General features: G+C 44.8%; 2 protein-coding genes across 8 annotated transcripts in view; one reads left to right on the plus strand and one right to left on the minus strand.

The window, feature by feature from the left end:
- The window catches only part of ARSG (arylsulfatase G), a 187,273-nt gene extending 182,994 nt beyond the window's left edge, over positions 1-4,279 (plus strand). For 5 of the 6 annotated variants that reach the window (XM_057300297.2, XM_057300298.2, XM_055101713.2 and 2 more), the window contains one exon: positions 955-4,279. In XM_057300297.2, the coding sequence (XP_057156280.1) occupies positions 955-1,037 (83 nt within the window). In that variant the 3' untranslated portion in view covers positions 1,038-4,279. The remainder of the gene's footprint in view (positions 1-954) is intronic. The other variant, XM_034942763.3, reaches the window with a different exon arrangement.
- The window catches only part of WIPI1 (WD repeat domain, phosphoinositide interacting 1), a 36,694-nt gene extending 18,872 nt beyond the window's left edge, over positions 1-17,822 (minus strand). Inside the window, exons 1-4 of one of the 2 annotated variants that reach the window (XM_008961083.4) lie at positions 17,633-17,822; positions 13,191-13,273; positions 11,010-11,179; positions 4,758-4,854 (exon numbers count right to left, since the gene is read on the minus strand). In XM_008961083.4, the coding sequence (XP_008959331.2) occupies positions 4,758-4,854; positions 11,010-11,179; positions 13,191-13,273; positions 17,633-17,712 (430 nt within the window). In that variant the 5' untranslated portion in view covers positions 17,713-17,822. The remainder of the gene's footprint in view (positions 1-4,757; positions 4,855-11,009; positions 11,180-13,190; positions 13,274-17,632) is intronic. The other variant, XM_003808934.6, reaches the window with a different exon arrangement.
- Positions 17,823-25,541: the final 7,719 nt, after the last annotated feature.

Below are 25,541 nucleotides of genomic sequence, written 5' to 3' on the forward strand. Positions count from 1 at the left end.
TCTGGCCGAGTTATTTGCTGCTCTTTCAGGCCTGTTTCCTGTCTGTGAAATGAAGGCTACCGTGATATAGAGGTCTTTCCAGATTTAACACTTCAAGATGCCAAGCCTTCGTTTCTTACTTCTTCCCTCTGAAAATACTGGGGCGTGTCTTTGTGGCAGAGAGAGCTAAGCAGTCTTGGAGCAGAAGCCTTGGACGCATACCTCCAGCTGTGCTTCAGAGTCTTATGTTAAAACATAAATATTCCCAGAAGGGAAGAAAGGTTTAAACTTTCTAAGCTAACATTGAACTTTCTGCAATACCTATTATAGAACTGGTTGACACTAGATGCTAACAAGAAAGGGACAAAGGATAAGAGTGAGGGCAGGCATACTCTGACACATACCACTTATTTGACAGTTTTGCCTCCAGGCTCGTACCTCTACCAATCCATCTGAATTTAGACAAGGAATCCTGCCTTCCTACCCTTACAGACTTAATGAAGGTCCCCAGAAAAGCCTACTGTGACTTCCCTATGGCCCAAGTGTCAGAAAAATCCAACCAGCCACACGAATGTATCTTCGTATCTTGGGAACCACCCAAGGCAAGCAAGAAGAGTTTTCCTTAGCTTGGCTATTGCCATTCTGCCAGTCTCCTCTTTCTGTTACAGGTGTTACACAAAGCCTTTTTAAGGAAGGATATGGGCTTTAAAAATATTATTGTATAATATAAAAGTGATGGTGTAGAACATTTGCAAAGCCTAGAAAATATAAGGAGAAAAAAAATCACCCACAATTCTAAAACCCAGAGGCTTTTCACTGTTCTCAACATCTGAGCATATTTTCTTCCAGTCTTTTTTCTACCTAGGAATGAGGTTCTGATGGGGCTTTTGGATGTGTTATAGCTTGACACATATTTTCATAAGTCACTGGCAGCTATAATTCCACTGTAATTGTTTGGCTGTAATTCTTCTACAGCTGGAAAAGAAGTGCCTGCTCTCAACTCAAGAACCAATGGCATCATCAGTGGAATTCAAAGGAAGTCCCATGATTCTAAATGATTCTCATCTTGGTATTTAAAGTATTGCATGTCAAACTTTAGGTAAGTTAACAGTGATTTATAAAATGCAGTTCCCTCTGAGTTGATTAATGTCTCAGGTTACGCTTTCCGATTTTCAAAAATAGAAAGACATCTTCTTTGTACAGCAAATGCCCTATGCTCTTACAAAAGGGAAGCATTTATACCACTTTTATTAGCATTTTCAAGCAAGAAAGAGGTCTTGCTGGGGAAGAAACCGTGAACTGTTCAATGATCTGCATTGCTGTGTGGTATAGAACACTCCCTCCAAATCCCATAAAAGGTGGTCAGCTCTGTGACCACCTCGTCCATACTGGGAGGTCTGCAGTTGGCAGGACTTTCATGGAGATTTCCACCCTTGACTGCTCAGAGCAGACTGCTATGCTAGCAGGAAATTAACTTCGAGCCCCTGTCTGGCCAAGCTCTTTAAAGGAAACAGCGTGCAATCTCTGACACAACAGGAATGGGCATGACACAAACAGACAGAAAGAAGGAAATTTACAGCTGCGTTAGATACCAAGTGTGAGGCAACAGGCGAACTCTGTATAGCTAATTTACTTGTAGTTTATGAAGTCAAAATGCATTCAGGATTTGTGTGCTGAAGACAATTAGACGAGTGATTGTGTCTTCCTTCCGTACCCAGCAAGGATTTATAAAATCAACAGTCACAGTTTCCATCTTATTTCTTTGTTCAGAAAATAAACTAGAGGATGAGAACAGATAAGGCGACTCCTGGCCTCTGGGGAGTGTATATTCATGATTTTGGCAGGGCGGAGTCCTCTGAAGGTTCCCAAGTGAGGACCTGGTCGTGTCACTGAAGCACAGCTCTGACCTGTGCAAGGCTGTCCTATGGGACAGAGAGGGCTGCGGAGTGAGTCTGACTGCCCGCATGGACAGGGCGGACCCACCTTTGCCCACCCAGGCCACAACCTCAGGTAACACTCTCCGTGGCAACTCTGGGGGCTAAAAATGATCATCTCCATTTTACTGCAGTAGAAAGGGAGCTCAGGAGAAGTTGAGGTGATAATTATAAATGTGAGCATTTAAAACACCTTGGGCTGTATCTCCAAAGAACATCAGAGGTCTAAAAAGACACAGTTTGCTCCTGGTCTTTCAGAAGAAATACTCAACCTATCCCTGGATCCTTTCATAAGGAGGCATTCTTTTATCTGAGACAGAGGAAGTCTCTGCTATTGTTTCTAATTTTTCTTGAGATAAAATCGATTCCCTTTACAAACAATATACACTGTCTCTAACAGGGAACACAAATAGCCCTGCACTTTTAAACCTTATTTTCTCTCTGTTTAAGCTGCAGAAAGTAAGGCAACCAGTGAGTTTTCTGAACTACAGAAAAACAACTATATTTGCTAAAAAATAAGAGTAAATGGTGGCTAAGTATGCTGGCTCATGCCTATAATTCCAGCACTTTGGGAGGCCAAGGCAGGCGGATCACTTGAGGACAGGAGTTCAAGACCAGCCTGGCCAACATGGTGAAATCCTATCTCTACTAAAAATACAAAAAATTAGCTGGGTGTGGTGGTAGGCACCTGTAGTCCCAGCTACTCAGGAGGCTGAGGCATGAGAATCGCTTGAATCCGGGAGGCGAAGGTTGCAGTGAGCTGAGATTGCACCACCTCACTCCAGCCTGGGCAACAGAGTGAGACTGTGTCTCAAAAAAAAAAAAAAAAAAAAAAAGGAGAAACATCTGTTTGCAAGGGAGGGTGCTCAGTCCTGAAGCAACCCTGTCCTCTGGGGGTCAAGTGTGCAACAGGTGTGAGGAGTAAGTGGCATTTACTGTCCCTCCCCTCTCTTCAGAGAAACTGAGAGCCACAGGCAGCTTCTAGCTTTCTGCATGCCCGATGTCCCTCCCCAAATCCCTGAAGGCTCAGCTCAGGCCCTGCCAGCCTCAAGCTCTATGCAGATTCAGGGGCCTCTCATTCCTGATCAGAAGAGCACATGCTCCCTTCAACTGTGTCCGCACCCCAGAGTTAAACATGGTTCCACCCCTGACAAAGGCTGCTGGTGCACCTGTCTCAGACCACCTCAGACAGACTGTTGAAGGGAACTCGTGACAACTAGATTTTAGGCTCCTGGTATGAGGTTGCCTAATGGTGCCTACTATGGTGCCAAGCACAAAGAATGTCTGCAATAGATACTTGTCCAGATGATTTCAGCCTCTCATTTCTAAGGGAAAAACTTACCACCCACAGATTCTTCACGTACCGTCTTCCATTTCAGAAAATATGCTTCAAAGTCATTATCTCACAGAACTCCTTAACAGCCTCAATGGCTTTGTTCTTTTATTTATTTATTTATTTTTAATTTATTCATTGTTTTTTGAGACAGAGTCTCCATCTGTTGCCCAGGCTGGAGTGCAGTGGTGCGATCTCAGCTCACTGAAGCCTCCGCCTCCTGGGTTCAAGTAATTTTCCTGTCTCAGCCTCCCAAGTAGCTGGGATTACAGGCATCCGCCACCATGCCCAGCTAATTTTTGTATTTTTTTGGTAGAGACGGGGTTTCTTCATGTTGGTCAGGCTGGTCTTGAATTCCTAACCTCAGGTAATCCACCTGCCTCAGCCTCCCAATGAGCTGCGATTATAGGCGTGAGCCACCGCACCCAGCTAGCTTTGTTCTTTTAAAATATCCTTTTGCCATGGCTGAAATGTGAAAGCACCAAAATCAACAGCCAAGGGCCATTTATAGAATTGGAATGAAGAGAAGGCATCAGAAGTATTTCATGCATGGCAGTTCCTGTGCTGGTCACTTTCACAAACATTACCTTGTTTAATTCTCAGCCAACCCTGGGAGATGGGTATTATTCATAAGGGAACCAAGGTTCAAAAAGTCTAGGTGACTTGGATGGCACCCAGATAGATCTTGAAATTCAGTGAAAGCCAAATAACTCAGAAACAGCAAATAGAAGCAGTTGTTCAATGATACTAAACTGAAATATAATAGAAGCAGTTGTTCAATGATACCAAACTGAAATATAATCTGCAAATATTAATCTGGAGTCATTAAATGTACAAGTTGTTCCAGTGTGCTGACTCCTCACCCCACCACACAACGAAGGAATTCTTTCTTGTTTACTCCTAGCTTGATGAATTCATATAATGTCATCTGCTATTTCAATATAACAAATCCAAACCATTCCTCTTCTTATACACCAGGAATGTATTAAATAGTGTTAAATCCCGAGAATTCAGTAAGGTTTAATATCCTAGCATATCGTCGAAGTAGAGAGATTTCTTTGTCATGTAATAAAACATATTCTTTATGGTTCAGATTGTCTTTTTGCTGGCCATGCAGACACGCCAAGTTGAAACCTGCTTCTAATTATCACGCCTACTCTGTACTGAACGAACCACAAAAAACAATTAGGGGTAAACACTTTTCAACATCAGATGCTTGAAATCTTTTACATGTCTACCTTACGTGCCTTGACACATTTGCTGATATGGGTCCCAGACAAAGGGTGTTGTTATTCTTGGACTGCAATGAAGGGCACACAGCCCCCCTGCAGGACACACAGCCTGACATAATTTGAATCTGCCACCATTAAGACAAAGCTTCGAGATAAACCTCACTAAGACTCAAAAAGCAAACACTGCTTCACGTTCGCAATTTGGAGGAAAATAAAGCTTGGGAAAGAAGCACCAGGACATGAAATTTGAGGGACATTTATTCCATTTTTGGAGCTCACCTGTTGGGTTTGCAGGAATATCCAGGAGGGTCTTCAACAGCTTCATGTCTTTAATGTTGTGAATATAAATGGACTCTTCTAGGCAAACCAGCAGCCTCTGTAATCACACAGACTTATCAGTCTACCGAACCGTTCCTTACAAAGACCCTGACCAAATCCAAATCATTCATCTTTCATATGAGTCCTAACTTGGTTCTAAGCCTAAAGCAGAATTTTGATGATGCATTTTGAAGATTGTGTTTATGGATGTACACACATACACATGTAATCATCCACCTGAACACAAGCATAAAATGCAAGATCTTAAGAAATTTTATTAGAAATTAAGATTGTTTTTACTTCTCTCCTTCCTTCTTCCCTCCCTCCATTCCTCCCTCCCTCTCTTCCTTCTCCTTCTTTCCTTAGAACAGGGATCCTGAACACTTTTTTTTTTTTTTTTTTTTTTCTCGAGAAGGAGTCTCACTCTGTCACCCAGACTGGAGTGCAGTGGTGCAATCTCAGCTCACTGCAACCTCTGCCTCCAGGGTTCAAGCAATTCTCCTGCATCAGCCTCCTGAGTAGCTGGGATTACATGCATGCACCACCACACCTGGCTAATTTTATATTTTTAGTAGAGACGGGGTTTCACCATGTTGATCAGGCTGGTCTCGAACTCCTGACCTCAGGTGATCTGCCCGCCTCGGCCTCCCAAAGTGCTGGGATTATAGGCCTGAGCCACCGCGTTCAACAGGACTTCTGAACACTTTCTGATCAGACCCCCTGTGCCATGTAAGACAATTTCATGTGCCCTCTGTAGTTTCCACTGCCATCTAACAGGCTGCCTTTCAGTGTTTATAGCACAGGTCTCCCTCCTATATAAAAATCGGTTTCTTTGCTTTCTCTCCATCACCAAATCTTAGGTTTTACCCGTCTCTGAATAATTACCAGCTCTAACTTATTTCTACTCAGACTCTCCTCCAGGCCTGCTTTTGGGCCGCTGTCTGCAGCCCTGGCAAAGGGAAAAGGAGAAGGGCTTCAGCCCTCATGTGAACGCCCCAGTGCCCCACGTCCCCATTGTTCCTTCCTGGGCTCCTCTCTCTGGTGCTTGCTCTCCCCACTGCTGCCAGACCCTTCTCTTCCTCTCCACATGAAAGCTTGTCAGGTTCAGAGCCTCTTCCCAATGGCTGTGCTCTCAGCTAAGTGAAAACAGGCCACAGGGTTGATGTATCGGGTGTTTAAAGGAATATAACGCATAGCCCAGTACAAGGGCAGACATCGGTGCTGGTGAGGAGGTGTCAGGAAGGCATTTCTGGTTGGGCAGCTCCTTGCACATCTGAGCAGCTGCCAACCACCCCTGCACATGCCTGACTTGGCTCCCCTCAGGCCAGTGTTTCTCAGACCTGGATGCCCAAGGAGCTGCCCAAGGAGCAAGCCCTGGGCTCTCCCCAGAGATTCTGGTTTGGGAAGTTTTTAGACAAATACCCAGGTGATTGCGATGCACACTGAGGCTCGAGAACCACTGCTCTCAGCCAGCTCCTTTTATTCCAGGGAACATCAGCTGGAAGGGAAGGTACCAAAAATACCACACAAAAGAGGCAGGCTCTGCTCCTGGGAAAAGCCTGCCCTGCTATTCCCCAAGGAAGACTATCCATGGCTCAGAATGATGAAGGTCATCAGTGTTAACCAAGCAGAAAAATAAAATTTAAACACATTTATCAATTTTTTTTTTTTCCAGACAGGGTCTCATTCTGTCACCCAGGCTGCAGTGCAGTGGCAGGATTACAGATCACTGTAGCCTCAACCTCTGGGGCTCAGTCCATTTTCCCACCCCAGCCTCTCGGGTGTCAGGGACTACAGGTGTGCGCCACCATGCCTGGCTAATTTTTTGGTATTTTTTGTAGAGACCCGGGTTTCACTATGTTGTCCAGGTTAGTCTCTACCTCCTGAGCTCAAGAGCTCCTCCTGCCTCGGCCTCCCAAAGTGCTGGGATTACAAGCGTGAGCTACTGTGCCCGGCCCTTTCTCAGTTTTACCTAAGGCTCTGTCGTAGGTCTGAGACTGGGGACTGAGGGTTAAAAAAATTCTAACAGGGTCTCAAAATTGATGATAAATATGAGTGTTCCTCTGTGAAATATTCTCTGACTTATCCAATCACTGTGCCTTTTGCCAGCACATGCCGTGGTTAGAACTACGTGGTTCTATGCTTCCTTCTGTTCAGAGGTTTCTGATATCCTCTTGTGTCCCCTCCCAGCCCCACACCCAATCCCTGGGATAGCGGGGCCTTGACATATGCCTCTCCTAGGAACAGCATCTACATCTAGCCCATCTGATCTGATCTGCATTTTTTTCCCAAGAGCTCTGAGGGCACCATCTGCTCTGCGGCTCACTCGGCTGAATTTCAGGTCACCCTCATGCTGGCTGCAGAGAAGACTAAACGCAGAGGGAAACAGAGAGAAAACACTGGGAGGGAACGAGGATGCACTCTTAGTTCGTGTGAGAGCGTGCTTCTGGGGTGGGCACGATGCTGCTAATTGCTTTTTTAACTATCAGTTTTCAGCCCCCGCAGAACCATGGTCTTGCCTTCAACTCAGCTCCTTGTCTGTTGCTTTGAATTTCATCTACTTTTCTAGGTTTTATAAGCAATAGCTCCTTTTATCAATTACAAAATATTTATAGCATCTGCCCTAGAACACCACAGATTTGGCCTCAGAGGCTTCGAGCCAATCAGCCTCCATGTGGATAGCAAGGGCCCCTGGGAGGAGACTGCAAAAGAACTGTAAAAGTATGCAAATCTAAATACATCATACAGCTGGTTTATTGTCTTGATTCCATAAAATATATTTCCTCAGTTCAATACAAGAGAAATAACATTAACTAAAAATGAAACATATGACCATTCCTAAGTGTTCTTCCTTTTTTACATTTTTAAATTTTTATTTTTTATAGAGACAGGGTCTTGCTGTGTCACCTAGGCTGGAATGCAGCAGCGTGATCATAGCTCACTGCAGCCTTCAACTCTTGGGCTTAAACGATCCTCCTGCCTCAGCCTCCCAAGTAGCTAGGCCTACGGGCAAGTGCCATCATGCCCAGCTAATTTATTTTTATAGTAAAGACCTAGTAAAGACTAGGTCTTGTTACATTGCCCAAGCTGGACTCAAACTCCTGGGCTCAAGCGATCCTCCTGCCTCGGCCTCCTGAAGTGCTGGTACCACACTTGGCCCTTTCCTTTCTATATACTTAGAAAAAAGGGATTTGGGGCCGGGTGCGGTGGCTCACACCTGTAATCCCTGCACTTTGGGAGGCCGAGGTGGGTGGATCACGAGATCAGAAGATCGAGACCATCCTGGCTAACATGGTGAAACCCCATCTCTACTAAAAATACAAAAACATTAGCCGGGCGTGGTGGCAGATGCTTGTAGTCCCAGCTACTTGGGAGGGTGAGGCAGGAGAATTGCTTGAACACGGGAGGTAGAGGTTGTGGTGAGCTGAGACTGCACTCCAGCCTGGGCAACAGAGTGAGACTCTATCTCAAAAAAAAAAAAAAGATAAAAGGGATTTTGGATCCTTATAACACCTTATCCAAATCTTTAACTTTTTCCTGTTTTTCAAAACAGAAACTGTGCTGTCTGAAGGCCTGAGGAAGTAGCAGACTGAGTGCTATAGAATAGAACAGGACACACTGCCCTTGGGCCTTTATCATTTCCCCAGAGTGGGCAGTCCTCCCGGACACCGCAGAATCCCTACCTGGCAAGACAGGCTGCAGCAGCTGAGTTGCTTAAACCAAAATTTAAGTCCCAAACCTGAAAGTTTTAAGAAAAGCAAACCCCCAATACTTCCCAGACCTGTTTCAGATCATTCTTGTCGGAGAAGAAATGTAAAGGAAGGGAGAACTCTTTAGATCTTGGTTCCAATGAACCGATGTTCATCTTGGTTCCGACGTTAGATCTTGGTTCCGAGAACTGTTAGATCTTGGTTCATGGCTTTGCCATGAATTGCTGACAGTTCCTGGTGCATCAGTGTTCTTTAGAAGGTGGGGGAGGAGAACCTCACAGTTAATGAGTGTTATATTAAGGGGAGGCTGGCACCTAAAGGTTAACAGACTCGGACACTCAAATAGGCCTTCCTTGTCCCATTTGCTAATGAATATACCAGACAGAAAGAGAGAAATCATACAAGCAAATACAATAGACGCTATTTGAGGGTTCCGGTCTTTACAGATCATTTGCCTAAACGATCTTAAAAGGATCATCGGGTGCCAAAAACAGACATTTAACCTTGTATACGGATTACTACTATATGCAAGGATAAAAAGTTTAGCAGCGAAACTTAATCTGCTACCAACAGATTTCAATGAAAACACCTGAGTCAAGAATTTCATCTAAAAGCCTTCAATCAGAAAACTCTCAAACTGCCTTTCCCTCCCTTGCCAAGAATGCGGGTTTCTTTTCTTTCTTACTCCTGCTACTCCCTACTTAAAAGGTCCCACTTCTCTTCCTCCAGCTATTTTTCACCGCACTGCTTTAGGTGGACTTAAGTGGATTTTCATTTGAAAGAGTTGATCAATTCAAAGAAACAATCCCTTCCTTCTCATAAATTTAAAAAGCATTTATTTGTCTCATTTGTTAAAAAAAATTAATTAGTACTTAAGAGTTTAGACAAAGACAGAAGAAAACATTGTCCTCAATGAATGCAGCAACCTCTCTGGGAATACTTAATTGAATAGATAAATCTGCATGGTCACATAAAGAATCTCTTTGTTTATTTACTTATTTAACAGTCAGTCAGGAAACAGATATTTATGAGCACGTATCTACCAAGCACTGTCTTTTCTACCAGGTCTTATAATGGTGAGCACACCAGCACAGTCCCTGCCTTCACAGTAATTTGGCCAAGCGTGGTGGCTCATGCCTGTAATTCCAGCACTCTGCGAGGCCAAGGAGGATCCTTGAACCCAGGAGTTTGAGACCAGACTGGGCAACATGGGGAAACACTGTAATATGATTCAGATCAATGTCCCTCCCCAAATCTCATGTCGAATTGTAATCTTCAATGTTGGAGGAGAGGGGCAGAGTTCTTATGAATGGTTTAGCACCATCCCCCACCATGGTACTGTAGAGTGAGTGAGTTCTCACGAGACCTGGTTGTTTAATAGTGGGTAGTACCCCCCACCCGTCTCTTGGTCCTGCTCCTGCCACGTAAGACGCCTGCTCCCGCTTTGCCTTCCGCCATGAATCAAAGCTCCCTGAGCCCTCCCCAGAAGCAGATGCTGCCATGCTTCCTGTACAGCCTGCAGAACCTTGACCCAATGAAACCTATTTTCTTTATAAATTACCCAATCTCCGGTAGTTCTTTATAGTAATGTGAGAATAGACGAATACACCCTGGCAATATAAAAAAATACAGAAAAATTAGCTGGGCGTGGTGGTGCCCACCTGTAGTCCCAGCTACTCAGGAGGTTGAGGTGGGAGGATTGTTTGAGCCTGGGAGATGGAGGCTGCAGTGAGCCAAGATTGTGCCACTGCATTCGAGCCTGGGCAATAGAGCAAGACCCTGTCTCAAAAACAGAAACAACAACCCCAAATGAAAACCCAGCAATTCAAAAGGAAATCTGCTAACACCCCCAATACTTACTGAATAAGAATTTATATTTTAAAAGAGAACATATTGCTTATTTGAGATCAGAATAATCCTTCAACAAAGAAAATACTACAAAAAAACCAAAAAGTCTTCAAGGATTAGCTGGGAAAAAGAAAAATGAGAACCCAAGGCTGAATAGCGGACCTTCCAGGAGAGCTGAGGACATGGTGGGAGAAGGGCAGCTTTCCTGACCCAGGGAGCCCCCACTTCACTCTCAGGCGTCTCCTGCTCAGTGGTATTGCCCCAACATCTGCAATGAATGACACTATCTGGGGCAAAACCAGAAGAGTCGCTCCTCTGATTTAAGGTGCTCCTGCGGTGGCTCATGGGACTGTCCAAGCCACAGCTCTGACCCATCCCTGCGGTGCCCAATCTGTACCCTAGGGAGAGGGTGCAGCCTACCAGTCAGGGACCAACGTTCTGGAAACATGAGCCAGAGGTCTAGGGAAAACAACGTTACAACCAGCACCTGGAGTAGACTCTGTTTACAATACCCCCGGGACACGGGGCCTGAGCGTTAACATTCTCATTAGAACTGGAAGCTTGTTTTACAGACATTGATCTTGAAAGATGTCCATCTTTTTGTTTGGCTCCCGTTAGCAGAAGCTTTGAAACCCTGAGGGATTTCCCCACTTACTTGCCGGTTCAGCCTTATGGACAAGATGTTGCTGGAGTAGCTGTAATTACAGATCTCTGTGCCTTTCTTGAAGTGATACACGTTCATCTGCCGTGGTTTTGTGTGACTGACTACCACCACCAGGCTGCTGGAGAAGAGGCGCTCCACGATGTAGACGTCCGGGATTTCATCTGGGAGGAAAAGCAGCCGGGAGGTTACATGGATCGATCACTTCCAAGAAGGATTCCAGCCTCCATGACACTGGGCCCGGCGCAGGCCAGGTTCCAAAGGTTCTCCGGGTCTTGCCGGCCAGGCGCCCTCTCTGAGCTTGCATTGACAGTGATCCACCATGCCCCCCACCCTGCCAGGTGGCTTTTTACCCTCTCCCAGGGAGCACTTTCAGAGTCCTTTCCAAATATCTAAAGTAAAGAAAACACTAGTGGCCTGGCGGCTCATGCCTAGTAATCCCAGCACTTTGGGAGGCTGAGGCAGGAGAATCACTTGAGGCCAGGAGTTCAAGACCAGCCTGGCCAACATGGCGAAACCCCATCTCTACTAAAAATATTTTAAAAATTAGCCAGGTATGGTGGTGCACACCTGTAATCCCAGCTACTCGGGAGGCTGAGGCATGAGAATCACCTGAACCCAGGAGGAAGAGATTGCAGTGAGCCGAGATCACGCCACTGCACTCCAGCCTGGGCGACAAGCAAGACTCCGTCTCAAGAAAAGAAAAAGAAAACACTAGTGACTAGACTGCAAGTCAGAGCAAAGGCAGACAGCTGCCTCTGATGCTGTCTGAGTGGCAGAATCCCCCCTCCAGACCCTAGGGCTCCACTGTTTGCTCTGTCAAACATGTTTGGAATATTTGAACAATTTTCATCTACCCTTTCCCTGAGAGATTTCAAAGGCGTGACTTCTCAGTTGGGAACTTCTGCTTCAGAATTCTTCTTGTCCTGCTAGAGGGGTGCCGATATGGGAGGGGACAGTAACACAGTTAAATCTGTACTCCCCCCACCCCCCATCTTGCTGTGCTCCCTGGATCTCTTTCCTGCTGAAAACCATCTGGACATCAGTATTATGACGAGGAAAGTACTTCTGTACTCAGGAAGAAGTTAGTTAATGACCCTCCTGAGCACAAAGGTTACGGCTTTGGTATCTTTCTGAGCACATTCTTTTCTTATGTGTGCCTTTCTTCCACTTGGAAAAGGCCCACAGGGAACAATGTGGGACAGACATAGAGCAAAAAATTCACAAAAATGGTGTAATAACAATAACATCTTACAAATAAAGTAGGAGCCCAAAATATTATTTACTGAACCACTTTTTTTCCAGGAAACTGAAAGGTTGTATATTGTTCACTATTATGGTGGCATAAACCATCACCCTGACAAAATAAGGAAGTCACATTTCTAGTGAATTATTTACAGTGTTCACTAGACGTGCTTCAACATCATTGACATGGGCTATGTAAATAGGATACCGTTGCCTTCTTCAAACAAATACTTCCAAAACGGAATCAATGTTATCAGTATCTTATGGTGCCAATATAATGGCAAAAATAAGTCACAGGTGGCTGGGTGAGGTGGCTCACGCCTGTAATCTCAGGACTTTGGGAGGCCAAAATGGGCAGATAACTCGAGGTCAGGAGTTGGAGACCAGCCTGGCCAACGTGGTGAAACCCCGTCTCTACTAAAAATACAAAAATTAGCTGGGTTTGGTGGCGTGTGCCTGTAATCTCATCTACTTGGGAGGCTGAGGCAGGAGAATCACTTGAACCCAGGAGGTGGAGGTTGCAGTGAGCCAAGATCGTGCCACTGCACTCCAGCCTGGGTGACAGAGCAAGACTCCATCTCAAAAAAAAAAAAAAGAAAGAAAAATGTCACAAGTGTCCTTTAGGTTTGACAGTTATAAAAATTAATGACTGTGCGTATAAGCATGTGAAAAAGTCTCAATAATATGATTTCACACAAATAATTTCTTCTATAAAAAGAAAATGTTACTTAAACTGTTGCCAGATCTAAGTGCTTGTGGTTTAAAGCAAGTAGTGGCAACGATTTATATTTAAATCTAAAAATCTTGACTCCCTAAGTTTCATGGCTAAGGAAGGGAAAAATAGGCAGCTTGGTAGCACCGCACATTAAAGCCTAGAAGGAGGCTCTGGTTCTCCTGCAGATCCCTGAGGTCTCTCTCACACACACTTACTGCTTCCGTGGACTTGATCCAGCTGCTCCACAGAACTCAGAGAAAACAGCTTATACCCGGCTTTAGTTCCAATTGCTAGGGATCTGTGGAGGATAATGACAGCATGGGAATGACGACAGGTATTCTAACAACAGATCTGTCTGCAAGTAGATGCCTTTTGCCCCCTAGCCTCAGGGGTACAGGTAAACAAGCATCTGCAGGAGCTTAGATCCTTGGTAACTTCCTAAATGGCAACGCATGTCTTGACAGGCAGGAAGAGCAAAAGAAAAGAAGAAAAAGTCAAAGGCAACTTAAAAAAAAAAGTGAAATGATCAAGGGGCATGAAACTGCATGAGCTCTGTCATCCAACAAAATGTCAAATCTAGCAGACATGTTTTTCCCACTGGGCAGATAACAGGAAAAATTGAATGTTTAAGAATATTCATAATAGCTGAAAGCTCTACCTCCAACACAACGAGGGGGCCTTCTTGTTGTCTGAGAGGCACTTTACCAGATAAATCAGTTTTTCTTTCCTTCATAACTTTATTTGTTTGTTGCTTATAAGAAGAAACATGCTTTTCTTTTCTTTTCCTTTTTTTTTTTTTTTTTTTTGAGAGGGAGTCTCGCTCTGTCACCCGGGCTGGAGTGCAGTGGTGCCATCACAGCTCACTCCAACCTCCGCCTCCTGGGTTCAAGCAATTCTCCTGCCTCAGCCTCCCGAGCAGTGAGGATTACAGGCATGCACCACCACGCCAGGCTAATTTTTGTATTTTCAGTAGAGACAGGGTTTCACCATGTTGACTAGGCTGGTCTTGAACTCCTGGCCTCAAGTAATCCACCTGCCTCGGCCTCCCAAAGTGCTTAGGCGTCAGCCACCGTGCCTGGTCTAAGAAATACACTTTCATAGTAAGCATAGTAGGTCATTAGTAGGTAAAATTTAATAGATGCTTCCTTTCATCAGTTTCCAGAAAAATGTCCTGATACTTCATACTAGTAGCTCTCACACCTGGATGTACATTAAACTCAGCTGGGAAGTTCAATTGGATTTGAAGTTCAAGTACTCTAATGAGCAGCCCAAGTTGGAGAACTCTGCTTTCTACTATGTCCTACAAAGCAATCATCACAACCAACAAACAAAATACAAACTAAACATTTATCTAGGACAATCAAAGTGCCTCTTAAAAAAAATCTGGTTCTCTTAATTTTTCATTTTTCAATGAGGAGATAAAGACAGGACGTGAATCCAGATTTTCTTGGCCTTGTGTTGAAAGTAAACATCAAAGTCAGCTTTGTTCAGCAGCTGGGAATCCTCACCCAGCTCTTTCCAGCTGTGCCCTCCGCACCTAAGTGATGAACAGAATCTGACCCGGAGCACACTCACAGAAGTGTGCTTCTCTGGAAGGCAAGGTGAAATTCACTCTTTACAGGGAAGCATATACTAAAATAAGCAACTTACTACTACAAGCCTGGATGGCCAAGGCTCTTGTTTCACTAGCCTAAAAAAGAGAAGGTCACATGATTTTCCCTGGAATTTTTTTTCCCTACCCAGACATTTGTTCTTCCCTGGGACACAGGGATAGGGCAACTACAGTAAACTTTTAATCCACAAGGTAGCTGGTGACGTCTTGCAGCCCTCCAACCTGCTAAGTAGCTAAACTGGTGGGTTAGACATTTGCAGCTGTGCACTTAGAACTGGCATTTAGTACCTAGACTGAGGTATTCATGATGACAAACAGCAACTGGAAAAGTAAGCCCAGAGCATCTTAAAACTTCAAAATGTATTTTGTAGTGTTATTGTTTTTAAACTTTCTTCACATAAACTTTTTCACATAAATATAGATGTGTTTGGCTGCGAAATGAGGTTTGTAAAGTTTGCAAGTAAAGAAAGAAATACTGTAACTAGAGTCTTATAACATTAATGCAAAGTGACAGCAATTTAAAGTAATTTTCAAACATAAGCCCTGCTCCTGGACCAGAAGAATTCTACATATGAGAAAATCGCAGAGTGATGTTTTATGTGATGTTTTACGTGATTGATCAATGGCCACAAAAGACTCTGAATCAAGGAATTTAGACTTAGACCTTATTTCATCCATAAAGTCTTTCTGAAGAAACAAAATTCTAATCACCACTCATGGAAACAGAGCTTGGGACAAATATTTATCATTAATCAAATTTAAAATGTACCCAAAGTAGGCTGGGCATAGTGTGTCACATCTGTAATCCCAGCATTTTGGGAGGCTGAGGTGGGTGGATCACTTGAGGTCAGGAGTTCAAGACCAAGCTGGGCAATGTGGCAAAACCCCGTCTCTACTAAAAATACAAAAAATTAGCTGAGTGTGGTGGTACATGTTTGTAATCCTAGCTACTTGAGAGGCTGAGACAGGAGAATCGCTTGAACCCTGGGAGGCAGAGGCTGCACTGAGCCAAGACCACACCACTGCACTCCAGCCTGGGTGACAGAGCAAGACTGTCTCAAAAAAAAAAAAAAAAAAAAAAAAAGTACCCAAAGTGTATAGCACAAGTACCAAGCACGAAGTATGAACGTAGGGGACTGGTAAGGGTTTGCTGTTTTCACCTACCTTCTTTGGAAATACTGGATCCCAAATTCAGCCTACATTTATAGAAAAAGACATGGCAATACACCTAAATGTATTCAGTAAGGGGCTTGACTTATTTTAAAATCCAGTGTCATACCCTCTGTGGCTCAAAGCAACTGACTGTGACAAGAACTTTTATTTATAGGCAAGGCAAAGCTGCCCAGCAGAGCCTCCATCCAAGAAAATAAAACTAACAGTAGGGAGTAAGGAAATTAACTTTCAAAGCACCCTACCGTTTTGAAAATAACATTCTTATTCAATTTCTGTAGAAAGCTGGGACTTTGCGTTATTTAATGACTAGAGTATAAATTAACACCCTTTTTTGTCAAATCTAATGATGTTACAAAGCAGAATTTAGAACATTTACTACTTACAAGCAAACTAACCACCTTTCTTAACTTGTGTTCAATTGGGAAGGAAAACATCACCCAGGCATTTCAACAGCCATGCCCTCTTGCAAAATGTTTCTTACAGAACATCAGGATTTTATCTATACCAGCATTTTTATAAACTGCAGGTCTCAACTCATGAGTGGATCCTTAAACGCAATTCAGTGAGTCACAAGCAGCTTAGAAAAAAAGGACACAGAAAATTGCACATGATATTTTGTGAATAGTGTATGTGTTATGGGTATTGGGTGATGTTGCAATACATATTTCGTATTGTGGATTGTGGTCAAGAAAAACTTGAAAGTCACTCAAATAACCAAGCTGTAGAGCTACTCGATTACATGATTACACATATGGTTTTTTCAAACAAAGGCATATTGTTCAGCACCGGGTGTTTTTAAACAGAAACATAAAGGGAATGGAAGCCAGGGTGGCTCATGGTACATAATGGCCTTAATTACACCACTGAAGGATCAATATTAGCATAGCTCAGTCACCAGCAGCCAAGGCACAGAAACTGGTACAGCAGGAAGTGGGAAACTGGGAATCGGTCATCCCCGCCTGATGCTCAGGGTGCACATTCCAAAAAGATGATTCCATATGGTCCCCAGGGCTCGCTTCCATGAAAATAGGGAAAGAAACAGGCGTTTGCCTGTAAGTCACAGAATCCTGCAGATGCCTGAAACACACTTCAGCCCAGCTCCCTCTCAAAGCCCAAATGTGAACATCAAAGTAAAACATTAAAAATCCACTCAAAAACAACAGGGTGGAGCTCCTGTTTCCTGGAGAGAAAGCAGTCTGCGCCCGGGAAAAGAGTCTTGGACTCCGAGAAGGAGATCCTGCCTGGCTGGGTGGGCGACGTGAAAACAGCCAAAGAAATCCAAAGGTTTCTTCCATCCAGAGCGGGCAGGCACGATGCCCTGCGTCGGGGATGGGACAGAGGCTGGCCTGGCCGCAGGGATAGGCTGCCTCTTTGTCCGAGGCCCTGCCCAGATGCCACGTTGAGATGCTCAAGGACAAATGGGAAAGTTTTTCCTGTACTCTCATCTTCCTGGGCCCCAACTACAGAGTCCTGGGTCAACTTGCAACTTCCTCTCCTTTCTCATCTCTTTCTTTTGGCCACTGTCTCTCTTCCCCAGACACCCACTTTGGTCACTGGCTTTCCCACCGCCCTGCTCCCCCCATATTCCGTGGCCCCCGCAGCCCCACCACTCCCTTAGCGAACTCCCTGCTTTCACCCTTGGCCCAACCTTGTGGCTCTGGGAGGACACTGGGAGTGGGGTGGGGTGGGGGGTGGGGCAAACCCCACTGCAGGGGTGCGGGGATAACAAGATCCCAATGCGTCCGAAGCAGACACCGGCCCTCCCGCCGAGGCCGCCTCGAGGCGGAAGCCACAAGCTGCTCTCAGGACGACACCCCTGGGTCCTGACACTCTGTCCCCCACCTCCCTGGCAGGGGCCGAGTCGCAGCTTACGTGCAGTCCTGGTTGAAAGAGAAGCAGCTGAGCGCCGACTCAACCCCGCCCGGGGGAGCGTCCGCGGCCTCGGCCTCCATCGGGGGCTCGGCCCGGGAAGCCGCAGCTCGGAGCCGGCGACAGCCACCTCAGCAGCCCGCCCGCGCCGGCTCCACGGGCCGGGTCGCCGGTCCTGCCCCGCCCCTACCCCGCCCCGTCCCCGCCCCTACCCCGCCCCGTCCCCGCCGCGTCCCCGGCTTCGCCCCGCCCCTTCTCGCCCCTCCAGCTGGTCCCGAGAACCAGAGCACCTGACAGGGCGGGGCCCCTGCCTCCGGCCACCATTGGCCACAAGCCCAAGCCACGGCTGGCGGGCACCGCCCCCCTTGGCCAATCCGTGGCAGCTGTGGGCGGACCCGCCCGGCTGGCGACACGCCCCTGGCTTCGTAACGCAGCTCTCCATTGGACAAAGGCGCGTGACGCAAAGGCAGCAGGCCCACGTGGCGGTGTTTTCACTGCCGGAGCCGCCCAGCTGGGAGGGAGAGGGAAGAACGACTGCGGCTGGGGCCAGACCTGCTGGTTTCAGTCCGGCAACTGCGTCGGGGCCGCCGCAAGGGTGACAGGAGGACGCGCTAGTTCCCACCCCGCCCAGACCCCTTGCCATGTGTAACTCTGCCTATTAAACTTACAGAGTTTAGCAGAGAGCGTTAGACTCCAAAGCCCCACCCTTTTGTCGAGTCCTCAAGCCGCATTGAGAGAAGCTCCTGAAATGGGGCTGCCTCAGCCAGAGAGATAGCAAGTTATCTTATCCATTGCCGAGCGGTTGAGAACCCTCACTACTTGCCAAGCGCGCCGTACTATGTATGTCATCTTGAATTCTTATAAAACTTGTGTGGAAAATACGATTGTGCTCAATATACAGAAGAGGCAACTGAAGCTCCAAAGCTAAACAATTTGTCTAAAGTAACAGTAAATGGTAGAATGTCTATATGTCTGCTTTCAAGACCTGTGCACTAAATAACTGCTAAACAGTAATTTGCAAAAACAACGTAGCACCTAGCATGCCAGATTCTAGGTTTTCTAACCAGGACAGAAATGACTGCAGCATTTGACGGAGCTGGAAGGTGGGGGGAAGCACCTTTGATCTGAAAAGTTACAAAAATGGCACAAAGTATCTAAACAAGACCTATCCGATCCGCAGCTGAAAAAAATGAGTGTGTGTAGGGCAGTGTAGTTTATGAAAGGGGTAACGTCTTGAAGATATAGCACAATTCAAAACTCACGTAATTCGAGATAAACCTTAACAAAGAATCTCTTTTTAAAAGCTGAGTACTGTACATGTTCCCATGCGGAATTACTGTCAATACAGTTTATGAAGCAGGAGCTCTGCCAGCTTTGGATTGTATAACTGCTGATGGATTTTTAATTCATTTTTTCAAATTTTGAGATGATATTTTAGTTATTGTTATATGACAGTCTCTCAAATCAGCATAATTCAAATTTATTAGGTTGGTGCAAAAGTAATTGCGGTTTTCCCCATTTCCCACTTTTAATACCCAGTTTATGACAAAGCTACATATATATATATATATATATATATATTTAACCTTGGACCTAGAATAGATGAGCAAAGGGCACTATTTCACCTAAACCTTTCTGGTTGGATTTCCGGTTTGTGTTTTCTGAGATGCAAATGTAACAGTTTCTTTTCTCAACTTTATTATTTTTTTCTCTCCACTGATGTAAAAAATAGTTCAGCTCATAGATTCACAGATGTTATTGCTCTTTGGCTGATTGTGAGGTGTTGTATAAACTATCAGAAGTGAATGGAACTGCTGTTTAGATACTTTGTGCCATTTTTGTAACTTTTCAGATCAAAGGTGCTTCCCCCCACCTTCCAGCTCTGTCAAATGCTGCAGTCATTTCTGTCCTGGTTAGAAAACCTAGAATCTGGCATGCTAGGTGCTACGTTGTTTGGAGAATTACATGAAGTGTACCATAAAGTTTTTAAAGTGTAAGCTGTTATTATCAGTTTGTTATTAAGAGTTTGGACTTTATGGGATAGACCTGGGAGCTGGTGTTAGTTTTTGAGCAGGAGTGTTTCATGATAAAAAAAGCAGTGTCTTTGTCAGATAAACTTGGCCAGGGTGTGCAGAACAAATTAGAAGTGGGAAAAGACCTAGAAGTCTTTAGGGGACTAATGTGAAATTCTGGAAGTAAAGGGACAGGAGAGACTAGGCTAAAGTGATGAAAACAAGGCCAGAAAATTAGACCAAATCATAGAGTTGTTTTCAGGCATTGCTGTCCAGTAGATAAAATGAGCCCCAAATGTGAACTCCACATTGTAAATTTCAGTTTTCTAGAAGATACATTTTAAAAGGTAGAAATAGGCAAATTAATTGGAATAATATCATTTATTTAATCCAATATGTCAAAAATATCATTTCAATATAAAGATAATCAATATAAAGTTACTAATCAGTTAATTCAGGTTTTAATTATTATATATTTTTTGAGACAGAGTCTTGCTCTGTCACCAGGCTCACTGCAACCTCTCCATCCCGGGTTCAAGCGATTCTCCTGCCTCAGCCTCCCAAGCAGCTGGGACTTCAGGCCCCCGCCACCATGCCCAGCTAATTTTTGTATTTTTAATACAGACGGGATTTCACCATGTTGGTCAGGCTGGTCTCACACTCCTGACCTCATGATCCACCTGCCTCAGCCTCCCAAAGTGCTGGGATTACAGGCGTGAGCCACCACGCCTGGCCTCAGATTTTAATTTTTTTTAGAACTAAATATTGAATATCCGGTGTGTATTTTTCACTTACACCATATCTCAGTTCACATGAGCCACATTTTAAGTGTTCATGTAGCTGGTGGCTACCTTATTCTCAGTAGAGTCTTGAGGGACTAAATGACAGGCATGGCAACTGATGGGGAAGGGGGAGGGGCAGGGAAGAAGAGGGAAAAGTCAAAGCTGATTTCATGGTTGGGAAGGGGGAGCCCACTGGGTTGCTTTTAGAAACTAGATCTTCAGTCAGGTATTCAGGAAGTTGTATTTCATTTCAGACACTTTTCATTAGCAGTAGAACTGCATGCTTACTGGAATCAAGGTTTGGATCTAGAGCTATGGCCACGGGAGAAAAATGGTCACCTTCCCAGCCTCAGCCTTTCCTGTGAATGGTCCCCCTTATATGTTTCTTTCCAGGCTAATGGTCCATTATGCCACCAGCCATGTGGAAATAACATCTCAGGGCTGCCTCATCTGATTTCATTTTTCCCAAGACAATATGTAAGTCTGTATTTTTATATAAATCTGTGCCTATTTTATTAAAAACGTGTATTTGTAGGTAAATTTAAATAATGATGAAAACTAATTCTTATTTTCAAAAAGTACCTTGTAAGCTAAACTAAATACATCAGCTAGCTGGATGTGGTTTGTGGAGGGCTGGTTTGTGATTTCTGTTAGAGGTGTAAGCAGCCACTTTGAAGAGCTCCACCCTCAAAAAATTTCCCAGAAGTCCATTCATATAAAAAGCCAAGGACAAGTTTATAAATAACTTAAGAGGTGCTGAATCCATTTAATGTCAGGCTGGTTTTTCTTTTTTAACATTCTAGTTCTGGGTTCTGTGGGAGAGGACACTCTTGATTTGAATGTTGGGCTTATGGGCAACCTAAGTCTTACAAGTTCTTGCAACAGCAATTTCACTACTAAATAACATCAGCAAAAGGTAATGGGGTAGGTGGGGCAGGGGACAATGCTTTGTTCCAATGGGAATAAGATTTTGGCCTTTTCTCTTTCTTTCAACTGAAATTCCTAAATGTCTATCTTTTCCCTGAAAAACAAAACAAACAAACAAACAAACAAACAAAAAACTCCATTATTTCTAGGAAAACTTACTCGTAAGTAACTAGTAAGTTACTTACCAGTCAGCAAAATCTGGGAAAATAAAGCTGGGCTCTGGGAATTAAAAACATGTTTGGTAATACAAAATTGCAGGCCACAATTCATCTAATGGAGAGACTTCTTATTTGTATAACAATCAGGTTGTAATTTTAAAATGCTGATTAGGGCATGCACAGGGCATTCACAGGGGAAGGTGGAAATGAGACATCCTGTCTGATGCAACACTCCTGTCACCCCATATGGTCATTCATGGCACCCAACCATCTATAATTAAAGTAACTACTAGGTGAACAAACACCACTCCTGTCCTATTCTTCTTTTTATAAAGTCCATTCTATTTTTATAAAATCAAGTTACAGGAAATAATCTCCTTTTTCTTTTCTGCTATTGGGCAACACTCAGAACGTGAACTGAGAACGAGTTGAACTCTAATGGGCCAGTGTATGGTAGCCCTTTGAGAAAGGGTAAAGGAGGAAGGGCCTTGGGACAATGGAGCCAAGAGGGAGAGGGAGGGAAGGGCGATGTGTCAGTACATGGAGGAAGCTCAAGGAGTCAGCCCTATGGTGCCAGGGTAGAAGAGGAGGGGTTGGGCTGTGGGGTGATTTCTGGGAAAGGAGATGATCGAACTGATTGGCAAGCAGGAAGCCCCAGCCAGAAGTCTGGCCGAGCAGCAGGTGCAACTGGGTCTTCTGTTTCTAATTATAGACAGTGTGTGTGAGATAGCATGGCTGCAGTGAATGAAGAGGCCCTATCATGTGCCCTTGTCCCCCAAATGGAACCATTATTTCTGGATTTATTGATTAAAAGGGGAGAGACAGGGAGCAAAAACTAACAACACTTCTAATATTCCTTGACTTATATATTCCTTCCCAAGAGTCAGGAAAAATGTTATTTCATGAAAGAGTGAATTGATGTCTTAATCTTCATTCTCTCCCCTCACCTGTCTTATTTTTGCCTCCAGAATAGCCTTCCTAAAACACCAAGGTGAATCACAGGTTCTCAATAAATGTTTGCTGATTGGCTGATGATCACGAAGACAGTTGCTTTCTACAAGTGCTTTTGCTAATGTCCTTGGAGCTGAGAGTCTGTTACCCATGCCAGTGCAGAGAGGTTCAATCAAGGTGTTTTTGTTCACCGAGGCATCTTTGCACTGGTCAAGAACACAGAGACGGGTTCAGCAGGTCAGCCAATCACCCTGCCTTAAATTTTAGAATATAATTATAGGCAATACTTGAAAATAGAAAACCAAGCTTTATAGAAAGCTTGGTTTGGAGCGTCATACATCTTCTCATGTGACGCTAACCACATCTATCTGGTCTAGGAATGTTTATCCCCATCAGGCAGCTGCATATGCCAAAGTGGAGACTGTCGAGTAAGTTGCCAAAGGCCCTAGGACAGTTTTTGATGCAGGTGTAGTTTGTATTCTGTCCCTTCCACTGGGTGCCCAGGTTGCCTGTCACGCTGTCTCTTGGACTGCTTTGGCTCAAGGCTGGAAATAGAATTGGCATCTTAACCTGTGCTTCATCCTATGAAGGGACAGAGGAGCAAGGGGTGAAGAGATAGAGGCAGAATTGTGCCAAGAGGGCCACGGGCCAAGTACAAGGGGGAGAGTGTGGAGTCCTGCAGCTCTTCAAAGGGCACCAGCACTTTGCCTACATTTACCAAGGGTACATCTAGAAATATTCAAAAACGTCCTTTGCTCCCAGGCAGAGAGTTAGCCTGTGCTCCTGGCTGGGCATGGCTTGTTGGAACGTGCTGTACGACTTTAGGTTTCTTTCTAGTCTAGCGGTGGTGTAGGGAGTGGTAATCATTCTCTAGAATCAGTCACCCCTGGGAAGAAGGTGGATTCAAAGGCTTTGGGGTTGGGGTGAGAGGGGCGTGGCTAAGAATCCCGAGATTCTTGGTGAACAGTGCCATCTAGTGGTCTGTATGATTTAGTTCTAGGATGGTTGGGGGGACACCTCAGGAAAAACTGGCTTGAGTGATAAGATATGGGTAGTCAGTCCTAAAGCCCCAAAAGAAAAGTCTCTGAGGCTCCCTTGTGTATTTTTCCAAAACCTCTTTACTGTCTGTAAATGGAAAACACAGAAGCCTCCCTCACCACTTCCTCTGAAGGAGGAGAAGTTTGGAAGGAGTTTGTATATTCATTCATTCATTTGACCAATTTTTATCATGTGCCTGTTGTGTGCCAGTCATGGCTCCAGGTTCTAGGGATATGACACTGTCCAAAATAAATAAAAACCCCTGCCCACCTGGGAAGAGAGACCATTAACAAGAAAAATGATATGTATAGTATTTTAGATGGTGATAAGTGCTAAGAAACGTATAGCAGTGAAAGTGTGTTTGGGAGTGTGGGGTGTAGGGAGGAGAAATTTTGCATAGGGTGGGCAGGGAAGGCCCCACTGAAAATTTCCATTTGAACAAGACCTCAGGAAGAAAAGGGAGCAGGTTATGCAGTCATATGGGAAAAAGCTCAAAGAGCAGCGAAGAGGCAGGGCCGCTGGAGTGGGGAGAAGAGTGGGGAGAACTACAGGCAAAGAGGTCAGAGTGACCTAAGAAATCACTGGAAGTTCTGACTTACACTGGAATTCGACACAGGCAGCTGTGTTGAAAAGAAATTGAAGGTGTCTTGGGAGATTCACAATTCACTTTAGCACGTTCAAGTCTCCAGAAAGCCCAGCATTATGTTTATTTAACATTGTTTCCCAAGTACTTTCCAAGCTTATTTAAAGATAGATTCCCTTTCTTCCAGGAACACCCACTACTTCATGTGGGAACCTGAGAAAATGGAAATCAGCTCAGATGAGCAGACTGGAATGTTCCCAACAGTCATAAACAAGGCCAGCACAAGGCCAGGTGAAAACTGTGTTTAACCCAAGGCCACACCGTAGCTGCAAAATTACTGACATTGGCATATCTAATCCTTTCTTATCAAAGCCTCTCCCAGACCCACTCGATTTCTCCACTTGCTGAACAAAAATTTCTGAGATATCCAATGATGAAACCACCTGCTTCACAAAGCATCCATTCCTGACCTGATTCCTGTTTCTTCTACCTTTCCCTTCCTAGCATCACTTAACACAAACCTGGCAAAAAGCCCTTTCCCACAGCCTCTTACTGAGATGCCTCATGGTTCACTTGATGTGCACACCCTCTTGCTGAAGGAAGTTAATAAAACTGACATTGCCGAGGCGGATGGATCATGAGGTCAGGAGTTCGAGACCAGCCTGGCCAACACGGTGAAACCCTGTCTCTACTAAAAATACAAAAATTAGCTGGGTGTGGTGGCACGTGCCTGTAGTCCCAGTTACTCGGGAGGCTGAGGCAGGAGAATCGCTTGAACCCGGGAGGTGGAGGTTGCGGTGAGCCGAGATCGTGCCGCCGCACACTGTACTGCCTGGGCGACAAAGCGAGACTCCGTCTCAAAAAAAAAAAAAAAAACCAAAAAACAAAAAAAACCCTAACCTTGAAAAGGTTCATTCCTCTTATACTTTACCTGTAGGTGTTATCAGAGCCCAGCGTTTCATAGAACGAGGTGTAAGAACAGCTGGACAAAATGATCACTTCCTATTATGAAATTCTGAGTCTAAAGACATTGCATCCCCCCCAAAACTGTCTTGTATACCAATCAAAAACAGCATTTTAAGAATGAAAAGGGTGAGGAAGTGTGGGGTTTTTTTTTTTTAGGCGGAGTCTTGCTGTGTTGCCCAGGCTGGAGTGCAGTGGCCTGATCTCCGCTCACTGCAAGCTCCACCTCCCAGGTTCACACCATTCTCCTGCCTCAGCTTCCTGAGTAGCTGGGACTACAAGCGCCCGCCACCACGCCCGGCTAATTTTTTTTTTGTATTTTCAGTAGAGACGGGGTTTCACTGTGTTAGCCAGGATGGTCTCCATCACCTGACCTCGTGATCTGCCCGCCTCGGCCTTCCAAAGTACTGGGATTACAGGCGTGAGCCACCGCGCCCGGCCCCGGCCGGGTTATTTTTATAAGTTACTCCTTGTCTATCTGGTCCCTTCTGCTGCTAA

The sequence above is a fragment of the Pan paniscus genome, chromosome 19 (genome assembly GCF_029289425.2).
Source record: "Pan paniscus chromosome 19, NHGRI_mPanPan1-v2.0_pri, whole genome shotgun sequence".
Lineage (NCBI taxonomy): Eukaryota > Metazoa > Chordata > Mammalia > Primates > Hominidae > Pan > Pan paniscus.